The sequence below is a fragment of the Daphnia pulex genome, chromosome 4, assembly GCF_021134715.1.
Source record: "Daphnia pulex isolate KAP4 chromosome 4, ASM2113471v1".
In the NCBI taxonomy this organism is placed as follows: domain Eukaryota; kingdom Metazoa; phylum Arthropoda; class Branchiopoda; order Diplostraca; family Daphniidae; genus Daphnia; species Daphnia pulex.
Window position 1 is genome coordinate 240,857 of NC_060020.1, and position 24,186 is coordinate 265,042.

Consider the following 24,186-nt stretch of genomic DNA (forward strand, 5'->3'; position numbering starts at 1 on the left):
TGCGGCGAGAGATTTCTATTTCGACCGCTAGGTGGCGAACTGGTTCGGCTGATTTCGCGGGCGGGCTTTCAAACAACACCAGCCAACAATCAATATCAAATGACATGCATCGTTGTTTTTCTTTGGCAATTGATTGGTCGAGATTCTCGAGAGACAAAACGGCTCGTTGTTTTAGACTGAGAGAGAGACAAAACTTGAAATTCAAATGACTCAGCGTATCGAATCCGGGACGGTCTCAACAGGTTTTTTTTTTCAACATTTATTTTGCTTTAGTCGAGTGTAAATACGCCCATTTATTCCGGTTTTGAAAAACGCCGTGTTCAAACATATCAGATGTATTTTTGTAATATAATCGAGTTAGAAATATTTTAAAAAAAGTTGTAAGTAATCAAATAGTTTTTTTGTTTTGTTTCTGTCATTTCGAATTACAGTGTTCCATATTTTGGGCAGTTGTAAAATGACATCAAATTGGAAAATATTTTATGCAAAATGTACGCGCGTTGGGTGGCAATTTTCAGATGGTGAAAGGTCTACAAGTCACAAAAACCAGTAGAGACGCAAATGGTGATGGTTTAATATAAGGAAGACGGGGAATGTTATAGGGGCTTTAATTTTGTAAATGTTGTAAAGTGTAGTAGTGCTTGTACAGTGACTTGCCATATACGTGTGTGTATTTTCCATTTGCAGTCAACAGCGAAACAGTTTTTTAAATGTTGACATTGAATGCAAAAAGAATTGGGGAACTTGTGTTGCCACTCTCAACCGTAGAGCCAACCGGGAAACCTGTTTCTATTTATGTCTCCACCGGCATTGACGCCGTATTGGTACGACGGTGGGCCGTAGACACCATGAATAGGTGTCATAGGCGGCCCGGTAGGATTGCGGTAGGATTGCTCAGCAGCCTCCTGATCCTGGACTTCAGCATCCATGGCGAAGACGCAAGCGGCCAAAGCCACCAAAACCAAAAGGGTCTGCGCAATAATATTTTAAATTCCATTAGACAGAATTATAATTGCAATAAGCCAGCAGGGATATTTACAGCACAAGAAAAGAATATTTTTAGGGATTTATACCATTGACTTGTACAGCATATTGAAGAAGAAGAGATAGATAAATAGTTGTTGAGCTTATACTTGGCGATCAGGTGTTGTTTGTCTTTTCCACCCTCTGAGAGGTTCAATTTAAAGGCCTTTTCGTCGGAGATGAGCGAATTTCCGTGCGGCACACGACCAACGAAAATGCATCCCCTTTCAAGTCGCTTTTCTCTGTGGTATCTGGCATGAGCGTGACTATCTGCTGACGTAAAAGGCCGGGTTAACGACATGGAGATGAAAAACAGATAACTTTGAAGAAAAAAAGAAATAATACGAGCAAAAACAGTCTGCCAAGTTCTATGTGTGTGACAAATGTTCAATCGAAAGAAAATGGGAACACATATGGTTCCCAATATAAATCCAGTTTCGTATAATATACTCTATTTCTTTTTACGACTCATTTCTGTGCATAACTCAACCAAACTCAGCATTATCAATCCTATTTGCTGATTTGCTGCAAGTCTATTGTACTACTGCAATTACATTTCTATACACCAGGCATTGCCGAGGGCATTGCGGAACAGCAATGCAATAGGTTCCTGCTGATGTCTCTATTCGTCTCCCATTGCAATTCAATAGAGCGCAGTGCCAATAGATAGACTGCCTACTGCAAGAAAGAAATTGCGCGTTTCATTTTTTGCAAGTCGAATAGGCCCCCTTACCGTTGCAATTTTATGTCACACGATTAAATGCCTACTCAACTCATTAAATCTTAAGGTCTTATAAGGTTATACTGTCGACGAATTTGTATTTCTTTAGTTTCTCGAACATGCTCTGCTTGTTCTTTCTAAATGAAAACATTTTCAGGTGAATTATTATTAGCTACCATGTGACAATCAACATCACACTATTCCAAAATAGACAGCTGGGTTAAATCGATCAATTGTTCTTATAGACGCAAAATCATGGGGATGGTCGTTTGTCTTGTGTCAATTTAGGCCTTGGCAGGAGTAGCAGCTGGGGCAGCGGCGACGTATGGGACGGCTCCGTAAGTGCCATATGGGTAAGTGTTGAAGCCATAAGGGTAGCCGGGGTAAGGATAGGCGACGTTCTTAACAAAAGTGGAGGCAGCAGCGGCGGGGTAGACGGCAGATGGGTAACCGGTGATGGGGTAGCCGGGGTAGGGGTAGCCGGGGTAGCCGGGGAAGGCGCGGACTCCGTTGAAGGCAGCGACGCCGTATGGGTACCACGATGGGTAGACACCATGGATGCGGTAGTATTGCTCAGCAGATTCCTGATCCTGGGTCTCCATGGCGAAAGCGCAAGCAGCCAAAGCCACCAAAACCAAAAGGGTCTGACGGAATAATATTTTAAATACGATTAGACAGAATTAATTGCAAGTGAGAGATTCATAATTAAATACACAGTTTAAACACAAAATATCAGTTGGAATAATTTACCATTGACTTGTACATGTTGAGGAAGAGGAGAGGTGCTGTTGAGCTTATACTTGGCAAACAAGTGTTGTGTCTTTTCCACAGTCTGGGTTGTTCAATTTATACCCCTGCAGTTAGCTGATGGCTAATATTGTTAGTTGCTAACCGGGTTTTGCGATATTCAGCGCCCCTCAACCGACCACACCCAACTCCATGGGCATCAAGTTGATCACACTTGTTTTCTCACTTTTATTATTAGCTGCTGATTTCTTTGCATCGCCGTTGTTTCCTTCATTTCCTGTAACAAGTAAAATTCAGAAATAAAGTCTATTGCTGTCAGAACAAATTTGCTATTATTTCAAACCAAATTAATACACAAGATGAAAGTTTTTGTAAAATTGCATCAAATAGTTATCCCATCCGCAACATCGCATTCCCATAATAATTCCACAATCCCGCAATATGAAAGCAAAGTGTGTAGCATTTGCTCTATGTACCGTATACCCGCACCGTTAGTCGAGATGCTGGATGCATCGTTAAGTGTAAGGGCGAAAACGAAATTTAATAAAACAGATAATTCATTTTTGTTTGTTTTTTAAATGGAATGAAACCCGCTTTTCTGTTTCTGTTTTTTTTGTGTGTGTATTCCCTTGTCGCAACCGCCCCTTGTTCTGGCGTTTTTCCTACGGCACACAAGGACAGAAAGAGAAACATTTCGAGAAAAAAGGAACGACATTATATGAACTGCTAAGTCTGTCTGCCCCACAGGTGTGTGGCAGATGTGCAGGTGGAAAGGAAGTGGCGACTGGCGAGATATACTTTCGCTATAGCCTTTGTCTGATATTGTGCGTAATAACAGTTTAGCTACATACACATAATAAATAATGCTGCTTGATCAAAAAGACATTTTATTTTTCCTGAAAATGAAAACAACTTTAACTTCAACGTAGGAAGTAATTTACTTTGAACGTTATTTACTAGTTCATTTTATTCTAATAAAATTAATTTCATTTTTTTATTCTTCAAAGCAATGATCCGCAAAATTTATTTTAGATTTTGATAGCCAATTATTTTTGTAATAACGGAATAAACCATTTAAACCAAAAAATTATATGAACTCGACTGCAGCACTTCATGTTCGTTGGCTCCCGACGTAGAAACTTGGTCTAGAAGATGAACGTCTCATTCCGACTAGTTTTTCTCTAGTTTCTTCGAAACGACAACTGGTTCTAGTTCTGCTATGAATAATATAAAGACTAGATTTATTACCATAACTGTTTTTAATGTGCAAATGCCAAAAGCACAAGAAAAAATTGAGGAACTTGTTTGCTGTTTTAAAAAAAGGAAGAAGTTTCGGAACGATCGTTGGAGAGCAACAGGGGGATGAGGTGTCGAGATGGAACAGCAGCACGAGTCGTCCATAGTTAAGGATTTCAACAAAAAGAATCGTCACAGTACACAAGTCAATTTCCACGAAAATAACTAATTCAAGAAAGTCCCATAAATAGTATTATGGTTGCAGGGACTGGCTTATTGTAAATTGCCAAATCTTCTGCTGAGGGAGCAACAACTGACGCCATGGCAACAAAAATGGCCAACGCCCTTATAAACTACAATCCGCGCTACACATATATATTTTCCGATATGGCCAGCGAAATGGTTTGATATACGATTTCAAGGCCAATGTCTGTAACCGCCAAGATGGGTGGGAAACCTTGCCACCATCATCTTCCTATATACACGTTGAAGAATATAAATTCAATGTCGTGCAACGGTCATACGCGCCAAAGTCAGAAAGAAAAAAAGAAGAAAGGCGAGCGAGACGAGAAACCAGTTGATGGCTGATGCGGATGCACGTGTATATTAGAGATGGGACTTTTGGGTGTGGCCCATATCAAGGGGAGGATCATGCGGTTTCGGACAGCAACTTTCAGGGGTATAAAATGATCCAGCTGGACGATGGAAAAGACACACTTGAACGCCAAGTATCAGCTCAGCAGCAACTCTTCCTCATCCTCAACATGTACAAGTCAATGGTAAATATTCTTTTAAATATAACATTGTTCTATTAAATCATTGGCTTGGAATTTAAAAAATATGTTTAATCCGGTTTAATCGTATTTTATTTCATTCCATCAGACCCTTTTGGTTTTGGTGGCTTTGGCTGCTTGCGCTTTCGCAATGGAGACCCAGGATCAGGCGGCTGCTGAGCAATACTACCGCATCCATGGTGTCTACCCAGCCTGGTACCAATACGGCGTCAATGCCTTCAACGGATTCCGCGGCTACCCCTTCGCCGGCTACCCCTACCCCGGCTACCCCATCACCGGTTACCCATCTGCCGTCTACCCCGCCGCTGCTGCCTCCACTGTTGTTAAGAACGTCGCCTATCCTTACCCCGGCTACCCTTATGGCTTCAACACTTACCCATACGGCACTTACGGAGCTGTCCCATACGTCGCCGCTGCCCCAGCTGCCGCTCCCGCCAAGGCCTAGATTCGCTGCCGTTTAAAACTGCCAACATCATCGACCTGAGCTGTGCTCAAATTGAATATTTACTCACTTGAAATCACCCGTGTTGACCACGAAATTCGAACTTTGGAAACGTTTTGCGATAATTTGTAATGTTGTTGCTCATCAGACGAACAACAACAGACGTCGTTTAAACAAAAATGTCTTCAAATAAATCAGACCAATCAATTCAACTCTTTGCTGTCTTGTTTGGTTTTTTAAAACCAAGTAATATAGATTTGTCGAATGGAAAAATGCTCACCAGCGCTCACCAGTGATGCGCATATTCATGTCGCTTAAAATTGTGTGCTGTAGTCTATGGGTTATTGCTGTTAATGGCACAAGGGCAGCAGAGTTAACAACACGTAAGGTTACAGTTACAGTTACAGACAAAATTGGAGAAATGAATGGAGTTGAAAACCGTTGAAAACGAGCCCACTATACATAAAGTACCGAAAGTAATACGTAAATATACTACGTATAAGTTCCGTGTGTTTGGCAGATGTTCTATTTGAAAGGAAATGAGAACAAACGTGGTTCCTATTAGCATAATTCATCCGTTTTTGGTGAACTGAAATTTTTCATCAAGTTATGTTTTAAGGGTAAATAGTTAAATACTACGCTAGTTAATTACTAAAAACCAGAGACAAATGTTTGTTTTTCATTGCGAGACCACTCCCGAGGAGAATTTTCGTGCCTAGTTTTAATTATTGTAGGATAACAAAACATAATTTTGAAGTCTTTATACGAACACCGTTGGAGAGTGAAAATGGTGTTATTATGAACCTTCCGTGTAATGCATGTGGGTAATACAAGCTCAATCCACTTCATATAATAAATTAATCTATACGCGTCAATTACCTCGATACAACATAAGAAACAGCAGCGTAATGACTAAGAAGAGAGGGATGAAGAGGCTGCAGAGTTATTTCATGTTTTGTGTTCTTATACTTGGCAATTTAATTCGAATGCCATTTGAAATCAAATTGCATTTCCTTTTGTAAGCAGATCTAAGCACATCAGTATCATGCGCAGTAGGCTAATAAAAATAATAAAAATTTCAGGTTTTACTGTTGACGAATTTGTATTTCTTTTGAGTTGGGAACCACAGCACTGCTAGTCCTTATACTCAATGAAGCATTTTCAAGTGAGATATTATTACAGTGACGATGAAGGTTACATTTTTTCAAAGTATAGACAGTTGGTTAAATCGATCGAGTTTCGTTTGACGTAAATGATGTGGATGCTGGCCGTTGTGTTAATGTCAATTTAGCCGCAAGAGCCATAGCAGCATTCAGGGTTAGGGTCTTTGCCACAGCCGGGGTCAGCAGCTCTGCGGGCAGAAGTGTGGGGAGGGGCGACGTAAGGCTCGACGTAAGGGACGGCTCCGTAAGTGCCATATTGGAAAGTGTTGTAGCCGTAACCGTAGGGATAGGCGACGTTCTTCACAACAGTGGAAGCAGCAGCGGCGGGGTAGACGGCAGATGGGTAACCGGTGAAGGGGTAGCCGGGGTAGGGGTAGCCGGCGAAGGGGTAGCCGCGGACTCCGTTGAAGGCATTGACGCCGTATTGGTACCAGGCTGGGTAGACACCATGGATGCGGTAGTATTGCTCAGCAGCCGCCTGATCCTGGACTTCAGCATCCATGGCGAAGACACATGCGGCCAAAGCCACAAAAACCAAAATGGTCTGATGATGGAATAATATTTTAAATACGATTAAAGATACATTTAATTGCAATAAGCCAGAGATATTTACAGAACTATTTTAAGAAAAGAATATTTACCATTGACTTGAACATGTTGAGGATGAGGAAGAGTTGCTGTTGAGCTGGCACTTGGCGATCAAGTGTGTCTTTTCCATCGTCCGGCTGGATCATTTTATACCATCCACATAGTATAAAGTATAAACACACGTGTTGGATGGTTGTGATAACAATATTTTAGGTTCGTCTTTAACCACACCCAATCTTCGTCCGTCACAGACTGGTTTTGTTTCCCGATTTCGACTGAGATCACGCATACCAACTAGAACGCGTTGGAAAAAGTCGCATTATCTTTCAACTCCTAATTTTATTGCGGCGATCTGACCTTGAAATAATAAAGGATCCAGCCCTTGTTTTAAAAGTCAAATTTAATAATATTCGTTATCAGCTCACCATTACAAATGAGCAGCATTTTATTTTATTGTTTTAAATGATTATCATGAAAGCGCATCAAAGTGCAATCTTTTATGAACTTTGAACGGGAAAATGTATGTTCTGCTATTATAAATACTTATTATTGGTTCTGGATTGATGATGATTTTTTAATAGTCATATTCTGAATTATTTGTGGTGAAATAAAGTGCTTTTTGCTAAAACCGGTTTTAACACTTGAATCTCAGATTTATTTTGCCTCTTAATCATAATTAAAAATAATGTTTTGATCGATTTTCTCTTTGCCAGCAGTGGAGCAGGCTATTGTGATATTTTCTTCAAGTAAATTCATCATGCTGTGTATAAAGAAATGAACAAAAAGGCAAAAGTTAAAAGAGTTACATTGTCACTGTATTGCATAATGTTTCGACAGTTTTTGATGTTGTACTAACAAAGAGGCTTAATTCGAATTCTATCATAAAATCAAATCGAGAATAAGTGAAAGGCTGTATACGGCATATATCAAGTGATGAGCTGTTTGATATTATTGAGAGGCAGCACAGAGTAAAAAAACCGAGGGAAGATGTTTCAGGTATTTAATAAGCGTAACCGTAGCCGTAGCTATAGCCGGGGTAAGCAGCTCCGTAGTAGTTTCGGACACCAAAGGGATAAGCGCCGTAGTTGTAACCGTATGGGTAGCTACCGAAAGCGCGAACGGCTCCATATGGGTACCACGATGGGTAGACGCCATGGATGCGGTAGTATTGCTCAGCAGATTCCTGATCTTGGGTCTCCATGGCGAAGACGATAGCGGCCAAAGCCAACAGAAGCAAAACAATCTAAATGTTTGTCAGAAACCACAGAAATGATTTACTTATAAAATTACGCTCGAAACATCAAACTGTGCAAGCCAATAAAAAGGAAAATATAAAAGACTGTTTACCTTGTACATTGCGAAGTTGAGAGAGGAGCTTTTTTCACGACGAGATTGTGGTGTGTATGTCTGGGGATCTCGAGAAGGTCCGTATTTATACCCAGCAATCATCACACCACACCCAAAGCCCCGTCTTTGTTGAACATCCAAATTTGAATAACAACAACATCGTCCAAAGACTCGTCACGCTTTGTTCTTTTCACCGCATTTGGCATTGCCGTGACATTGGCCTTGAATAGTTTCACTTTTTTGTTTTGTTCTTTGGTTTCCCGTTTTCCTCGAGCATCGCCTGCGGATCTCGTGAATCGACTTCGCCCTTCTTGTTCCAATGGCAACAGAAGCCGCACGAAACCACTTTCGGGAAGTCATTGAACTCCCCTCATCTAAACTGGGCGTGACCCAACAAAAAACACTAAAATAAGAATATCTTGATTTTATTTCGACGCAAACATTTCCATTTACGAGAAGTAGTACAGAAATAACAATTTTGATTTGACTTGATTTAGCACGTAGGGGAGACTGGAGTATGCCGGGACACCGGGTCAAGAGGGACAGTAGGGGGGAAAATAGAAGATTTTAATAAAATTCAAAACATTTTTAGTATGTTATTTAGATACATGCCATCTAATTTGGCATGTATCTAAAGCTCATACTAAAAATGTTTTGAATTTTATTAAAATCTTCTATTTTCCCCCCTACTGTCCCTCTTGACCCGGTGTCCCGGCATACTCCAGTCTCCCCTACGGAAATCGGAGATTATCCAAATACAGGAAAAGAATCGATGTAATGAAACGGATCAACGATTTCATCGAGATGGACACGCGGGACCCGAGCTCTCCGAGGCAGATCGTTGTGGTCAACGTAAAACCAAAAAGAAGGGCGGGAAGATGAAACATCCTTTAGCGCCAGAGAGATGTCCCCTTTCGACTCATCAACGGGATAGATGAAACAGAAAGCCACCAATCGAGTCAAACGATTGGCGACCAGATTTTTGATACAATCGGGCAATATCAGTTGAAAGGGTGAGCTGACGCTGCCATACTCTTCTTGGTAAATCATCAAACGCTCCAAAGTCGAGCAACATCCAATGCTGTGGATCATGTCCATCAAAAGTGATTCCGAGATGTCTGCTTTCTGGATTCGGAGATCACGCAGGTTCTTCGTCAAGGGCAAATAATTTAATAAATCGGAAAAGAAACCGTCGTTTTCTTCAAATGGACAGGCGACGTGGAGGCTTTCCAGCTTTTGGCAGCTGCCCAGCACCTTCGCAATTGAATAATAAATACAAGATTTCCATGGCAATTAGAATAGGAGCTGCTTAAGCCATTAGAGAAACAAAAGGCGTACCTGTTGGAGAAAGGATCCACTAGTGAATTCAAGACCCCTGAGAGTCAACTTCCTCAGATGCGTTTGTTTTGATATGGAGCGATAAGCGTCGTGGACCGGTTCTTCCGCAAGGAACATGTTGCTTTGCTGCCCAATATGCAATTCTTCCAATTTTGAACACGATTGCATAAACTTGCTCAGAATATCTGCATGCGGATAAAAGAAAGAAAGAAAGCCGGTTTTCTTTATGTTTTGTTTTTGACTCGACACATGTTGTAGAAGAATATCAAAAGTAACAAACCTGAGTGGGGGGTGTTGGCAAAAATCAAAGTTCGCAAGTGAGCCAACGCCCATTGACATTGAAACATGATTCGTTTCTCTCGGCTATTGGCGATGCAGTAATAATGATCATTGAAATGCAAATGCTCCAGTTGAGGATGATTGCGACAAAATTGATCTAAAACCTAAATCACCGATGAAAGTATAGTTGTTATCTATCTTTTAGAGGTAATAAAGTGAATGGGCAATACACTTACCGAACTTGATATGAAGTTCCCTCGAAAGAATCGTAATTGCGGCAATACCAAATTGGATTGTACTCGAATTCCGGCGAGATGAGTCACTTGTGTAAACACGTTTGATGCAAAGTCGAACTGATAATCTGAACGGCCTAAATTGAGAAATCTGAGCGGAGGTTCCGGCACGAATGTGCTGGGTGGCGAACTCAACTGGACGGATGGAATCCAAAGCTTCTCCAAGTTGGGCGGATTTATTTCGTGCAGTAACCAACGGCAGAAATCGTCAAAGCATTGGTCCGGTTGATTGGCCAGGACACACAATCCTTTCAAAGAGATCATCCATTCCATACCCTTGTAGAGATTTTCCTTTGCCAATTGAATCGCCGTTTTTGACTCGTGGCATTCGCATGGAGAACCACGCCGAACAGTTTTCGGTTTGAACAGTTCTATCTGTAGCTGAACACAATCTCTGCACCATCTGTGACAGTAAATAAAAGTGAACATGAAAATAAAAAATTTGTGCCAAAATATTGCATTGTTGTTAATAACTCACCCCAAAACATTAAATAAAAGGATCCAAATATAAGGTGATCTGCTACTAGCACATAATTTCAGATCTGTTATCTTCTTAAAATTATCTGTATAAGTGTCACCAAGATCTTGAATTTTGTCATGAAAAGCTTTCCATGTTGGCTCCACAATGTTGCAAGACAGCTTCGTCAACCCCTGGCATTTAGGCATAACGTGCATCATAACAGAGACTAATGATAGCTGTGTATCAAGTACATTGAGCTCCGTCAAGTTGTTTAATTTAGAAGAAAAACAACCATTTAATAGGGAAGTCTCTGGAAGCCAGAAACAGTGGCTCATGTCAAGAACTCGGACATTGGATGACACCACACATTTGGAAAAATACTGCTGAAAAATATTTGGCTCTAAACAAAAGCACCGACTTAGTTTCCAATTCCTAAATGAGGGAACATCAAATTTCAGCTATTTTAGAATAGATTGCATCAATCATAAGTATTTTCTCGTTACCGTCTCCTGGAATAAAAATTTGTAAAGCCTGAAGAAACGCCAGATAAACAAAATGACATACAGTCTACTGGAGTTAAAAATGTAACCAGATAATGAAATATGTCATCTGGTATGTGTATGTTATCCATATTCAATTTGTAATCGATTAACAATTTGTTAATTTATCATCTTCAGATTGGTAAAAGCGAAAAGCATCAATGTTTCAAAATTCTGTAAAGAATCAAAACAAACGACGTTGCCAGATGACTTCTTGCAAGTATTCAAGTGTAAAAATTTCTGCGACAATTTTTTTTTTTTTTTTATTCAAATAAAATCGAAAATCAGAAAGCATTTACAAAATATTGCGCAATTAGTTTTTTCTCAATGCATTCTCTTTTTTGGCAACTTTTAAAATTAGTTCCAGCTTCCGGGTAAAATTCGAAATGTCGTACAGTACAACTTGAAAACAATTTATAGTTGAGGGATATTATTTGTAATATAGTTACGTTTTCCACCTCACTGTCAAAAATAAGATTTCAATAGTGTGAAAATAAAAAAGCGTTTAACTTTGAGGTAACAACTTTATAACCGTACGGTGCAGACCGAATAGATCCGCCTTGTTGCATAATTTATCAGACACGTTCATCGTTATCGGGGATCACGATCTCCAGACTTTGTTAAACGCGCGGAACACTGAAAAACCTATAAAAGAGATGTTCCATGTATGGAGTACACGATTCTGTTCTATAAATCACATTATGCTTGTTTTCTTGAAACTGGAAAGGCATCCAGGTGGCAGCAGTTACCAGGCACATCATTTGACAAAGTTAGACGCTTTTTTTTTTTAAATATTCTCACGTCGTTTCTAGAAAAATTTTACGATGTGAAACATATTTAACGACGGCGTGGATGGGATGTGTTTTTAAATTTTATTGCCTAGTTTTTAGATCCCGGATGCACCGTAGTCAGCTTTACTGATAATCTTTTATCTTTACACTGTTTATGAATCGCAATCGGACAATGAAAATCCCATGTAAGGCTACAACGAAGAAAAGAACGTAAAATAAAAAAAGCTGTTTGAATTGCATGACTATATATATATTTGTTGCTTTAATAATCTATGTCCATATTTTAGGAAAATTTCCTATACAATCGTCACTGGAATTCGAATAGTAATTTTACATATCCCATTCTTGTTCGCAAAAGTTGACACCATTGCTGGGATCGACCATGAATCCGCGTTTGAGTAATCGACATCGATGCTCTTCCAAACGAAGTACGGCCAATGTTGTGTCGTTGACGCTACGGTCCGACCAAAGTCGCTCGGCTACGGTAGAGGCTCTCGGCCATGTGCGCGGGATCACGCTGACAGAGTCGACGTATTCGCTCCACATCGCCACTTCGCCCCCGATAACCTATACCAGTAAAATAATAAGCGTATTACGACGTCAATTTGTAATAAGAAACGGTAATACCAATTTCTTTTGCTCATCCGATCCGTCGAAATCCAGCGGTTCGGCTAGATAATATTTTTCCCAGTCCAATCCGTAGGAAATGTAATTGAGATACCACGGTGAAGATAGAATCGTTTGATATCCGTATTTAGTAATCTGTTTAAATTTAAATATGATTCATTTTGATGCTTTAAATTGAATTGAATTAAATATACTCTTGCTAGTTCGTCCAAGAAATTCAATTCTTCTTTAGCTCCTTTCCATACTTCGACGATGGTGCCCGTCGGTAGAGTAATGTTGAGGTCGAGGACTAACGGGCAAAGAAAACGACATTAGGAAATGAATAAATATTTCTACATGGAATGAATACAGACGTTCTTGCCAGACGATGTAGCGCATCTGATTCTGCGTTATCTCTTGAGTGGCAGCCGTCAGTCGATCAAAGTAATATTGCTCCAACTTTGTAAAGTCAGTTCCCCATCCATTGGCGGCCATAAAAGCTTTGATCTCTGGATGTCTTTGCCTTTAATAGTAAAAAAATAAAAGAATTATTATTATTTTTATGAAATATTTAATCAAGTCATTTATTAGTTACCAGCAGTAATAGCTAACTTCGTCTCCTCCAAGATGGACAAAAGGATCAGGAAACGTGTTAAAAATTTCACTGAAAAATTGTTGTAGAAACACGTAATTCTCCTCTCGAATTGGCATAATAGCGCCGTACTCGTCTGGCACTTTAAGGACTCCGTTGTCGTCGTAGCATTCGGTCAATAGTTTTGGCTGTCCACGACCCCAAGACTGGGTATGATCTGATTAAATATAGAGGCATATTATACGCATTTGCATGTTGGTGGGAAGTAAAAGCTGTTTTACCTGGGCTGTCAAATTCAGGGATGACTCGGATGCCTCTCATTCGTGCATATTCAATGACTTCCCGAACATCGTTTGCCGTGTAAATGTGACTGAAGGGCTGGAACGATCCGTACCGACTGATGTTGGGAAAGAGCGTACTTTCGTACGGGAAAGAGGCGTCATCGGTCAAGTGCCAGTGTAAGACGTTCATCTTGTTCTGAGCCATTAAATCCGTCATCTTTTTGATCGTCTTTAATGGCATGTAATGACGAGCCGAGTCCATCATCAGACCGCGATAGGAAAATCGGGGAAAGTCGACTATTTCGGTCGCATTTATTTGATACTATATAAAGAAAAATGTTGAATGATTTTAAAAAATCTTATTATTGTTATTCCAATTGATCTTACAGCCACACCAGTATCGGTAGATGAGTAGACCAGTTGACTCAGACTTTCCAAGCCTCTCAAAATACCCCAGACGCTATCGCTACTGATGGTGGCTTTCAGCGGGTTATCAGGGGTGTCAATTTTGATATTATCTGTTTACACAAAATCAACAATAACATTAGGATTAGAATATTTTCATTCCTCTATTTACATATCTAAATTTGATTGTTATATCTGTCTTTTTAATTGTACTAAAAATTAAATAAAAATACTTACAGCTTTCAATCATGTCAGTGGACGGGAGGTATTCACAAGGTTGTTTCAAATCGATGTCGACTGAATCGAGGAATGCACGAAATTGTGGATTATCTTGGATGACGGACAGTGTCGGAGGATAAGCCAACGGAGCACTAGCAGCAGCTCCGGGATAAAAGATGAGTTGATAATAACGCCGGACGGCCTCGTCAATAATATCACATCGCTCCCCAACTACCTAATATTTAACATTTTAAACCCAGGAAATTTAACAAATACAATATAGAGCCTACTAACTTGAAATTGGAACATGGTGGGCCTGAGCACGAAGAAGGTTTCACTGTATGTTTGCTGCTGTGGTTTCGGCCACACTTGTCCAACGGTTGGAAGGATCCAGCGGCCGTAATATGGAATAACAAATGGCACAGATTTCGACGGAACCCATTTCATGGCCATGCACAAAAACACCAGCAACAATACGGAACGAAGATGCATGGTAATGTCCAAACAAGGCTATTGGTAGACGGTAAATGAACCGATATGCCAATGGTATCATGATGCAAATAAAGGAAAATATGGATTGTCCAAATAAATGCTATCTGCCACCAAAAAATCTTCAGAGATAGGTTATTTGCTTTACAGGTTTGAAAAATGATGGAGTGTCGTCCACTGGTGTAATCTCAGATTTCAATAGAGACGAAGCGATTGATGGACCACATCACGTCAGAGCCGATTAGGATTTTGACAGATATTAGGGCTTAATAGAAATCATTTTGTGCATTTATTTTCAATGAAGTAGCTCGTTTTCCCTTCCTCGTTTTGCTACAATGCATTCACTAACGAAATGTTGAATTTTGTCGTCTGCTGTGTGGTTGGCCCAATTGCCGCCATTACTTTATTGCTGTCGTGGTCCATAGCATGCGGATGCGGTCTGTATCTTGTGTGATTATTTTTCTTCTTATCCTGTCTTAGTGTCTTGTACTCTTGTTAGAAAATGGCGTGTATATAGCAAGTGACTTGAAAATGATATGTAACGCAGGTTATTTCAGGCCTAAACTCGCAGGACTGCAAATTGTAAGACTTTGGCTGGCAGAACTCTTCCTTCAGTGCCATTAACATTTCCCGCCTTTCCCTGCCTCGGATTTCCATGGTCGAACTTTCTGTGCACATGGAAGTTTGGATAAACTGAACAATTATTAAAATTGCCAACATTCTATCCATTCTCAGGTTATGATGCTTGGTACAAATATATTTGGATCATACCAGTAGTATAACTATTGTAAATAATTCAACTGATAACTTTTTAGAATTGTACTGCAAGTGCTAGTTGTTGTCTGTCAAATGTTTTTTTAAGTAATATGGATTCAACTTCATAATTTTCATTTCAGATGACACCTGACAGCGATTGGATCATGAGTGGATCATGCTCCAGTCTTCTGATCTCCACTGATCCATCCTGTGTAGCTCTCTTCTTCTAATCTCATCTTGTGTAGCTATGGGCATTCTTATCTCTCCTCTACTCATCTCTTCTGGGTCCAAGGAAACCTTCAGTCAGGGTAAGTTGATCATCGCACATAGCTTAGACCATGTGTTTTCTACATCTCACTTATGGATGATATCAACAACACAACTGTGGTTTGGATCAACAGTTTGATAGTTTCAGTAGTTGCCTTTGTTGTTGCATTATCCATCATATGTCATTTATCATAGTACCGTCGAATGTCCCAGATCAACCTATTTTTTGGTCTTTAACGCTAAGGGAAACAAGTTAACAAGAATACCGTGAAAACCGTTTACTGCCTTTCTTCGATAACTTTGGAACCTAGAGTAAAATTTCTCTCCATTTTCCAAAATTTTTTTTACGAAAGGTAATCAACCAAAGGGAATTCCTGATTTCCTTAAGAATTTCTAGTAGGAATCACCTCTGAAAATCGGCAATGACCTGATCCGTCATCATTATTAGTTGGGGTGTGTGAAATGTTGCGGGGAACCAAAAAGAGAAAAGGCAAAAAGTGAGGAGATTTATACTGTAGAAATTTATCAGGATTATTGCCAACTCTAGTAGACGCGATGAAGCCAATCCACCACTTTCTGGTAATTTTGTCTCATCCAGTTGAGATTGTTGTTGGCTTGTTCGATCGACTGCTGAGTAGCTCGTTCCGCACCGCTAAATACGTCACTCTTTTCCTCCCGGAACTGAATCAACTATTGCGCACATCAAACAGGAAATTTAGCATTGGTCAGTGAGTAATTTATGCATCTTGATTTACTTCTTTCAATTCAAGTTCAGTGTTGAACGACGTCGACACTGCTTTGATGATGGCAGGAAAGAACTTGGTCGGAACCCTGATGGTAAATCAAACAAATTGTTTAGGATGAAGGATACTGGCAGTAGTAAGCACTTACATTTCGCGCAATTTCGTCCACTTTTCACGAATAAAGTTGAAAGACAAGTAGCGACCAAGTGAATGGGAAGCAACTTGGCTGATGACGCGAGCAGCGTCTTGTTTTCGGATTCCTGAGTTCGGGTCGAGACTCATCTCCAACATCCTAACAAATAGTCAAACAATTTAAAAATCAAATCAAATTCTATTTTACAGCTGAATTTACTTGGCTAAAATCCAGGGCTGTTCTGAACACGACATGGAAGAAAGGAGAAAGTCTCGTTCGCTGGCCACGTTGCTGGCCATGTAGCGGTTCAAAGCAAATTCCCATTCAACTTCGTCGCCTTCCCGGATGGCTATGCACGTCACAGTGCCTTTCAGGTCAGGTGAAATAACACTATTAAAGGGAAACGAAAAATTATAAGTAAATCCAGACTAAATTACTCAAATAATTCTTATTTACTCAATATTCTCAGGATCGGCCATCCATTGAGCGTAGGATTTGACAGCGCGACTGATGCAGTCCTTGTTGCCCATGGAACAAGCCCACGAAACGGCGTTGGTACGCAATTTGGTCATTAAAAGATCCTCGCCGATCTTTTGGTCGAACCCCACCAGGTTGTACAGCGGCGTGATGATTGTGCGGAAATGTTTCTTCAGCAACCCGTAGCCGGAAGTGCGAGACATCATTGAGGAAATGTAACCCATGCTGGAAAGGGCGGCATCCCATGGAACGTAATCGGTTTCGTGTTCCAGGTAACGCGTCAGGTTCAGCGCAGTTTCGTAATCCAACAGGCCGGCTTCGGCCAAATTCAGTGAATCGTCCATAATTTGTGCTCGGTTGATGACGGAAATGGCCGAGTGGTTAGTCATCAACTGCTGGCCAATCATCTGCCAATTTTTCGAATCGTAGTTGATGCGATAATAACCTGGAATTAATGCGCGTTAGTAATGAATCCGGACGGATTATTTGCGGAAGCCTTATTACCCATCTGGTCAACGTTGAAAATGACCCATTGATTTTTATCGGCTGGAATGCTCAGTTCGTGTTTCTTGCCAGTCTGTCCGTCAGCCAACCAGGTGGATCCTACCGTCTGGAAGTCTGTCGTGTAGGTCAGTGGCACCCACCAAAGGTAAACCGTTTTGTCCTGGCTGCTGGCGTTGGATCGTTGCATCAAGAAGCGTTCCTGATTTCCATTTGATAAACATTTTATTGCCTGTCCAAATCTTATGCGCCATTAGTATTACCTGGCTGAGGGAAACGGAACTATTTTCGTATTCTCGAGTCACCGTGACGACCGGGAAACCTGCAGCAACACCATTTATCAACAACAAGATTAGATTGATGTGCATTCGAGAGCTTGACGCCAAATTACCCATCTTCAAAGTCCAATTGTCCATAATTTGTTTCACACCAGTGGGCAGTGGGACCTTGTCGACTTTGGCTTGTTTAGTTAGCGCGTCCCAGAGATCGTCTTGAACGGCGTTACCGTATTGGCTTTTAACGACAAAAAGAATCAGCTAAAGAAGGTTTTAAAAACAGCTAGCAGGTTATTATTACACTATTAGGCCACTTACCGTGATTTCAAATAGTTTATAAGTCCCTGTCTGAAGGTTTTTTCGCCAAGAAATGCGGCCAACATCCGGATAACGGTGGCACCTTTTTCGTAAGTAACCTTGCTGGAAATCTCAGTGACTTCATCCGGATGGTGAACGACAACGTTGATCGGGTGACTTGATTCAAGGGCGTCCAATCTCATCGCGCTCTGCAGATCTCTAGTCACGAACTGCTGCGGCCATTTCAACCCTGGTTCGGCATGATCGGTACCGAGATACTCTGCATCAAATCAAAAACTAAATAATTAAAAAACAATATCACAGGGTAAGTACGGAATAATAGCAAATTGAGGTATACCTGCGTAGCTTGCGAAACCTTCGTTCAACCACAAGTCCGTCCACCTTTTAAATTATTAAGTTAATAATTAATAATTCAAATGGCAAATATCCAATCCTTACCAGTCCATTGTGACGAGATTTCCGAACCACTGATGGGCCAATTCGTGAGCGACAACCTCGACAACTTTTTCTCTGTCGCTAACCGACGATTTCTTTTCATCGTACAACAACCTAGTTTCTCTGGGTTACCAAAACAGAAATGAAAATTATGTTGTCAAAATGCCAAAGAATTTTCTCAATTTAAAAACCTGTAGGTAATCAAACCCCAATTTTCCATGGCACCTGAACTCGGAGAAATGCAAGCGGATTTCAGTAAAAACCCAAATAGTCGAAACAAATTGAATGAAATGAAAAAAGACCTGCAGCAAAGTCGGGAATGGCAATCATATCCTGTTTGGGCAAAGCATATGGAATCTGGAAATAGTCTTCAAAGAAAGCTTGGATTTTCGGCCCAATTTCGCTCGCGTATCTTTAAGTACGGACAAATGAGATTATTTAAAATTCGGGAGTTAAAATTTGATTAGTGAACATAAGGAGGGAGGAATAAACTCACTGCGCTTGATTGCGAGCCGAAGGGCGTGCGTAAATGTTGAACTTCCACGTTGCGTTGCCGACGTTGGCCTCGAATTTCGTGAAATCGGCCACAACGAAGGCGATGAGGTAAGTTGACATGGGAACTGAAGGGGCGAAATGGTCCCAATAAAATCCTTCCATGCCTTCCCTGTCGAGTCAAATATTTTAAAAGGATATTATTTATTAATTATCTAGGCGTGAACAACGTGATCGTAGTAATCGGATATGCAAATAGAAAAATAATAAATAGATAATTATGGAGCATGACTTGCATTGATGTTGTGTTAACCAACGGCATGTTGGATAGTGAAATCATGTCGCGATGACGGCCCAAAGTGACGGTGAAAGTTGCCTTCATGTTGGGTTCGTCGAAGCACGGGAAAGCTCGGCGGGCATCCGTCGCCTGCATCTGAGACACGGCCATGTACCTGACGTCGAAGAGAAAATCAAAATCAACGCTTTCTTTTCCCATCAAAGAAATGGACCAATTAATTGAATTGGGTGAGCGAGACTGAAGACAAGGTAATAGTAGTTTGTGTGTTTACTTTTCAACTCCATCCTCCTTATAAGTAGAGCGGTACAAGCCCCGCAGCCCATCTGTCAGGTTACCAACGTAATTCATCGACAATGTGTAGTTGGCTCCTTTGGCCAGCTTGTCTTTATCTACAAGACGAATGACTAGAAACTCCATATCCGTATCATAATGGATCCCGTCGCTAGCCACCATTAGGGTTTTTCCAGGTTTTCCCTGTTCAAATACCTGGGAGAGAAAAACAAAATGTTCCAATTATAACCCTCATTATCTTCTAGATGCTGCTGGATATACTGGGCCGTCTCTACCTTGACGGATTTGGGATCGACGACAATGTCAGCGCTGTGGAGGACAATGCGGTCCGTTTCCATTTTGCATTGGATGTCGATAGCCACGTGACCCAGAATGGAGAAGTTGCCTTTCTCCAAGACGGGAAAGAGTCGGACATCATAACGAATAGGCAGGACGTCCCGCGGCAAACGGATGTTATCATTGCTGGATTTTTCGTGAGACTTGTCTTTCTTGCTGCCACGAGAAGAAGACGAAGCGGAAGCAGCGGCTCCATTGGTGGCGGTCACCGGGTAAGGTTGATTGGGCAGAAAGGAGACCAATTTACCCACGTCAGCAGCTGGAACAGCCAAGGACCAGGTTGGGTAGACACCATGGATGTGGTAGTATTGTTCAGCTGCTTCCTGATCCTGATGACCCTCCATGGCGAATACGCAAGCGGCCAAAGCCACCAAAACCAAAAGGGTCTAAATAGATACGATTGCACATTTTTAATCTCATGACACTCTTTGGTAAGAAGAGAAGAATATAAGTTGGAATAATTACCATTGACTTGCACATGTTGAAGAGAGTTGCTGAGCTGATACTTGACGATCAACTGCAATCAACTGTGTCTTTTCCATCGTTGGGGTGAATCAATTTATACCCCCAAGTTGTTGTTTGAAACCGCATGATCCTCACCTTGTATGGTCCACACCCAAAGAATTAATTTGCATGAGCCAACTTGTTTCTTGTCTCCTTCGCAATTTCCTTTTGACTTGTTTGGTGTTATCACGACACTGAATCTGTTTTTCAGTTTCGCTGGCCAAATTAGAATAACACATCTTCTCACGTCCGCGGGGGTGCCCCTCTGGAATTCCCTTGCCCGCAGGCTCCAGTCACTTATGCGTCACATGATCGAAGGGGTGTTGGTTTGATCCAAGTATGAATTGAATAATGAATTACAAAGATTCGTTCGTATTCAGTTTTGATTTATAATCTTAAAAAAATATATTTGCAAGGTGGTGCGCGTTCAATATTAAAGAACGGGTTTCGGTAATAAGAAATATCAATACTGAAAAGTTCCTTAAACACATTTTTTGTAAAAATTGAAAAATAATATTGAATAAAACATTTTATACTTTTCGTGAACAGCCGTTATAATTTTTAGCAAATTAATATTTCATTTGAGTGTGAAATGCGTTGCATCATTGATTTTATCATTTAACTTTTAACATTTTCGCCTTTAATGGAAACACGCAAAAGATGGCGCTAATCGCATTATTGTTGTTCACATTCGCCACTGTCATCTACCTGCATTAGAGAGGTACCCGAAGGGCTGTTTTTTATTTTTTTTAAATAAATCAAAATAGCACATGGCTTGCTGATTGTACCATGTAATGATATTTTTAATTTTCTGGACTTTAATAAGTCATGTGCTATTTTGATTTTAAAATTTAAAAAATTAAAAGGGCTGTCACTAGGTGGCCAAAATTAAGTCCGCTAGACGGCGCCGGTGTCTTCTTTAGAAAATGTAGTCTGCCATTTCTTAACGAGACACTGTTCGAGAACGTACATGTTAGTTATTACGAGGACACTGTTTTCCGACATTTTTCTTCATATTAATGGTAAATCCTAATTTTATTCTTTAAGGTTATCAAATATACATTTTTGTGTGGTGAATTTACAGGTAACATAGCCTGCAATTTACTTGACAATTCCATCTGATCCTTTGGGCTGAAACTGCTGTACATTTTCTCAAAATGTCGTCTCTTGCTGCATTACCGGCTGTACGTTTCTTGTTCGCCACATGGGGAAATACTTCAGAACAGTAAAAGGTAAAAGTAATTATGTTGATAAACTTTTTAACCCTTAGGTTACACATTTTCTTATTTTATGGTTTTTTAAAAATAGTAATTATTTTTCTATTAACAGCATGGTGAAATCTGAGCTTCTTCATTGTAGTCCAATGTGTACATGAATTTGTTGCAGCCAGCTGGCGAAAGGTGTTCCTCTTGCAACCTTGCTACCGGTTGTAGCTTTCGTCACATCCAGGAACACTCCAGAACAATTTAAAGTATTTAACTTTTTTACAGTAAGGCTACACATGTACTTTGTTGATGACTATCTCTTTGCTTCATATCTGTCGACTTTTCAGTTAAGACTGTATTAAAAGCTTGCAAACTGTTGATTCCTTTGTTATGTTTTAAAAGTAATTCATAGAGATTGCTTAGTTTCACTATGCTTCTGTTATTTTCTTATGTTACATGTCACTTTGTTTCATGATAGTAATTGAGTTTTTTCCCCATGTAGGATTAACAGCCTCTTGAGGTCTGAGCCTCTTTGTTGCAGTCCAATGTGTACATGAATTGTGTGCAGCCAGCTAGTGAACGGTGTGGTGAGCTGTTGCATGCAGACTGTGGTGCTGGTGTCGGTCATTCATTTAACTATGGACCCTTCACCGTTGGGTCGTTCGTTTATCGTAAGAAATCTTTTATTGTAAAGAATCTTTTATCGTAAGATATCTTTCACTTGTAGTAGGTGTTTAAAATTGTGTCCACCAGGTGGCAAAGTAGGTTTGCATTTTGTTTTTGATATTGAAGACAAGTGACATCTTATTTTGTGCTTCAAAATAAGTGCTTTTGTGGAAATTACTTGTAAAGAGTTGTAAACTTTTGTTGATGAAACATAACTGAAATTCCCTTTGCTTGTTAAAAAGGTGAAATGAAATCTTGATGATCTTTGATCATCTTCTTGATTTCTTTTTCTCTAGTTTAGTGTACATTTCAAGTAAATCAGATTATTGGTATATTTTTTACACTTCAAATGTTTATTGATTCATTTATGTTCTTTTGCTTTGTAGATTACCATGGTTAGTTTTATGAGCTGTTTGGGGTACAGTGGTTTTGCAGACATTTTTCCAGTTGACAGATACGCTGAAATGGAGTTTGTGCAGACTTGCAGTTGGACATCATACTTTAATGTGTCATTTTCCTATTTTGGTGTCCATGCAGTGTTGAACTGTTGTGCAAAATAGTCAATGTTGCGTTATGGCTGTCGGGCTTATTTTATCGGCAGCATTTTGTCGATATGTCGTCTCTTGCTACCTGTACTTCCGTCGAGGTAATGCTTGATGTACAGTCTACTTTTAATTATTGCCTAAGTTAATATCTCCGTTTTCATTTCAGTTGATTCGTTCGTCGCCGTTCATTAGACTTGATTCACCGGTGAAACTAAGAAGACGTTGCTGAAATTCAAGATTGATCAATAAATTATGTAGATGTATATAAATTACAAGTGCATATCTGGGCTCCCTTCTTCAGTGGCCCCGTATCCCTAAATAACTACTAACCAACGCCCGCCGGTGGTCACTCACTCGCTGCGACAACCAGGAGGAAGGAAGATGTTTGGTCAGGCGCATGATTCGATGAAATCTGTTGGAGGGTCATGAGTCTCTCTAAGCCGGAAGCCTACTATGGTTAGGTTATCCTGAAACCTTTAGGGTTGCCATTCCATCGAGGCTTAAACGAGGGTACGTAATTACACGTTAGTCAAATTGCTAAAGCTACTAATTCAATTGTTTGTACTACCAGATGACGCGGAGGTGTTTCATATTGAGGGGTTTTGGTGACAAGGAGTCACTGAACGAAACGCTAAACCAAATGAAAAAAAAATGAAAAAAGGTAATGCTAGATACGACATGAAGCTTTTGCAGAAAATAATGTGAATTTGTTTGCCGCCAACGATTCTTTATTCATCCGAGCCGAGTCCTTTCCGTCAACATTCTGTGTGAAGAGCAAAACCCGAATTTCAACACATTTTACTGCTTAGCAACGAAAACAAAGCGAGTGTCAAAACATTGTTTTACTTGGGCATACTTTATTGTGGCAGAAACGCGTTGGTCATGTAACAGGGTGAAATTTGTTTTCCCTTTTGTTGATGCAGCATCAAACGACACGCGATAGGTTCTGGCGGTGATCAACTATTCAAGATGATAGACGTGTCAATGTAAAAGATAGGGTAAGGGTAGCTCCTGTAAATGTTATTCATTTATGTTATTAAATAGCTGCTAGTAGGATCTCATTGTTGATTTGCCGTTACAAAATCCATAGCCCTAGAGTTCAGGTATTGTCAATCAATCATTTGATTTGCGTTTTAGATACTCCTAAATCAGTTGTGGAAATACGATCCCCCCCCCCCCGCTTCTCCTGGGTGTTTACTTAAGATCATTGAAGTTAATTTTTTAGTTATGCGTTGTGAACGTAGCGGACGAACTCTGACAGTCTATCGAGCTTAAGCAATTGCGTCTTAATTTTTTATTTTAATGATTTTATTCAACCGTTTAATGAGAAGCTTTGATTTGAATTTTTTTATATTAATAATTTACCTTTTTTTATCCTTTTTTTTAGATTTTCTTCTCCGACCGCAGGTGCAAGGATTATGTGTTTGAAACTTAGAAAATGTTGCAGTAGAATATTTTAAAAAAACCGACAGTCCTTCAAACGGTTCGAAATCGAATTCATTCACCGAAGAAACGAGTCAAATGACTCAAATGTGGTATTTTTAAAGTAACTAAAATTTAAGCCATTATCATTTATGATTTGATATTTATT

At 40.1% G+C, this 24,186-nt stretch overlaps 5 protein-coding genes and 2 long non-coding RNA genes across 14 annotated transcripts in view; 3 read left to right on the forward strand and 4 right to left on the reverse strand.

The window, feature by feature from the left end:
• Nucleotides 1-1,822: 1,822 nt before the first annotated feature.
• LOC124192943 lies at nucleotides 1,823-6,876 on the reverse strand. 3 transcript variants are annotated; one of them, XM_046586537.1, is made up of 2 exons: nucleotides 6,768-6,876; nucleotides 1,823-2,388 (listed from the first exon to the last, which is right to left on the reverse strand). In XM_046586537.1, the coding sequence occupies exons 1-2, from the start codon at nucleotides 6,858-6,860 to the stop codon at nucleotides 2,029-2,031; spliced, it is 453 nt and encodes a 150-aa protein (XP_046442493.1). In that variant the 5' UTR covers nucleotides 6,861-6,876; the 3' UTR covers nucleotides 1,823-2,028. The 3 variants fall into 3 exon arrangements, with proteins under 3 accessions (XP_046442493.1, XP_046442494.1, XP_046442492.1); XM_046586538.1 differs by lacking the exon at nucleotides 6,768-6,876 and adding an exon at nucleotides 2,495-2,608; XM_046586536.1 differs by lacking the exon at nucleotides 1,823-2,388 and adding an exon at nucleotides 6,047-6,670 and having other exon boundaries at nucleotides 6,768-6,875.
• LOC124192942 overlaps nucleotides 4,351-24,186 on the forward strand; it is a 100,607-nt gene continuing 80,771 nt past the window's right edge. Inside the window, exons 1-2 of one of the 2 annotated variants that reach the window (XM_046586533.1) lie at nucleotides 4,351-4,506; nucleotides 4,610-5,175. In XM_046586533.1, coding sequence (XP_046442489.1) covers nucleotides 4,414-4,506; nucleotides 4,610-4,966 — 450 coding nt within the window. In that variant the 5' untranslated portion in view covers nucleotides 4,351-4,413 and the 3' untranslated portion in view covers nucleotides 4,967-5,175. Of the gene's footprint in view, nucleotides 4,507-4,609; nucleotides 5,176-24,186 lie in introns of those variants that run through there. The other variant, XM_046586534.1, reaches the window with a different exon arrangement.
• On the reverse strand, nucleotides 7,508-8,275 carry LOC124192946. Its single transcript, XM_046586542.1, has 3 exons — nucleotides 8,256-8,275; nucleotides 8,062-8,185; nucleotides 7,508-7,957 (listed from the first exon to the last, which is right to left on the reverse strand). The coding sequence occupies exons 1-3, from the start codon at nucleotides 8,258-8,260 to the stop codon at nucleotides 7,715-7,717; spliced, it is 372 nt and encodes a 123-aa protein (XP_046442498.1). The 5' UTR covers nucleotides 8,261-8,275; the 3' UTR covers nucleotides 7,508-7,714.
• LOC124192932 lies at nucleotides 8,775-11,170 on the reverse strand. The gene is made up of 6 exons (XM_046586522.1): nucleotides 10,935-11,170; nucleotides 10,450-10,863; nucleotides 9,915-10,374; nucleotides 9,680-9,842; nucleotides 9,400-9,584; nucleotides 8,775-9,315 (listed from the first exon to the last, which is right to left on the reverse strand). Exons 1-6 carry the CDS (start codon nucleotides 11,060-11,062, stop codon nucleotides 8,809-8,811), a joined length of 1,857 nt encoding a protein of 618 aa, XP_046442478.1. The 5' UTR covers nucleotides 11,063-11,170; the 3' UTR covers nucleotides 8,775-8,808.
• Nucleotides 11,990-14,389, reverse strand: LOC124192934 (beta-hexosaminidase subunit alpha-like). The gene is made up of 9 exons (XM_046586524.1): nucleotides 14,159-14,389; nucleotides 13,883-14,099; nucleotides 13,628-13,758; nucleotides 13,241-13,562; nucleotides 12,963-13,176; nucleotides 12,742-12,890; nucleotides 12,583-12,677; nucleotides 12,389-12,523; nucleotides 11,990-12,328 (listed from the first exon to the last, which is right to left on the reverse strand). The coding sequence occupies exons 1-9, from the start codon at nucleotides 14,354-14,356 to the stop codon at nucleotides 12,092-12,094; spliced, it is 1,698 nt and encodes a 565-aa protein (XP_046442480.1). The 5' UTR covers nucleotides 14,357-14,389; the 3' UTR covers nucleotides 11,990-12,091.
• LOC124192951 lies at nucleotides 14,808-20,602 on the forward strand. 5 transcript variants are annotated; one of them, XR_006873940.1, is made up of 6 exons: nucleotides 14,808-15,101; nucleotides 15,250-15,417; nucleotides 15,730-16,104; nucleotides 16,236-17,795; nucleotides 17,860-18,861; nucleotides 18,970-20,602. It is a non-coding gene; the product is annotated as an uncharacterized LOC124192951 (long non-coding RNA). The 5 variants fall into 5 exon arrangements; XR_006873941.1 differs by lacking the exon at nucleotides 15,730-16,104 and having other exon boundaries at nucleotides 14,812-15,101; nucleotides 16,487-17,795; nucleotides 18,970-19,275; nucleotides 19,348-20,602; XR_006873938.1 differs by lacking the exon at nucleotides 15,730-16,104 and having other exon boundaries at nucleotides 14,817-15,101; nucleotides 16,487-16,626; nucleotides 16,722-17,795.
• LOC124192950 lies at nucleotides 21,113-24,089 on the forward strand. The gene is made up of 8 exons (XR_006873936.1): nucleotides 21,113-21,201; nucleotides 21,264-21,411; nucleotides 21,509-21,650; nucleotides 21,887-22,055; nucleotides 22,437-22,696; nucleotides 22,762-23,105; nucleotides 23,167-23,256; nucleotides 23,983-24,089. It is a non-coding gene; the product is annotated as an uncharacterized LOC124192950 (long non-coding RNA).

Coding starts and splice junctions, on each gene's coding strand:
- LOC124192932 (XM_046586522.1), bottom strand. CDS start 11,062: ATGGATAACATACACATACCAGATGACATATTTCATTATCTGGTTACA. Junction 9,843..9,914: donor GGAACTTCATATCAAGTTCG/GTAAGTGTATTG, acceptor TCGGTGATTTAG/GTTTTAGATCAATTTTGTCG. Junction 9,585..9,679: donor TGCCAACACCCCCCACTCAG/GTTTGTTACTTT, acceptor ATCCGCATGCAG/ATATTCTGAGCAAGTTTATG.
- LOC124192946 (XM_046586542.1), bottom strand. Junction 7,958..8,061: donor TCAACTTCGCAATGTACAAG/GTAAACAGTCTT, acceptor ACAAACATTTAG/ATTGTTTTGCTTCTGTTGGC.
- LOC124192934 (XM_046586524.1), bottom strand. CDS start 14,356: ATGCATCTTCGTTCCGTATTGTTGCTGGTGTTTTTGTGCATGGCCATG. Junction 13,759..13,882: donor CACTGACATGATTGAAAGCT/GTAAGTATTTTT, acceptor TTGTGTAAACAG/ATAATATCAAAATTGACACC. Junction 13,177..13,240: donor CCCTGAATTTGACAGCCCAG/GTAAAACAGCTT, acceptor ATATTTAATCAG/ATCATACCCAGTCTTGGGGT.
- LOC124192943 (XM_046586536.1), bottom strand. CDS start 6,860: ATGATCCAGCCGGACGATGGAAAAGACACACTTGATCGCCAAGTGCCA. Junction 6,671..6,767: donor TCAACATGTTCAAGTCAATG/GTAAATATTCTT, acceptor TTCCATCATCAG/ACCATTTTGGTTTTTGTGGC.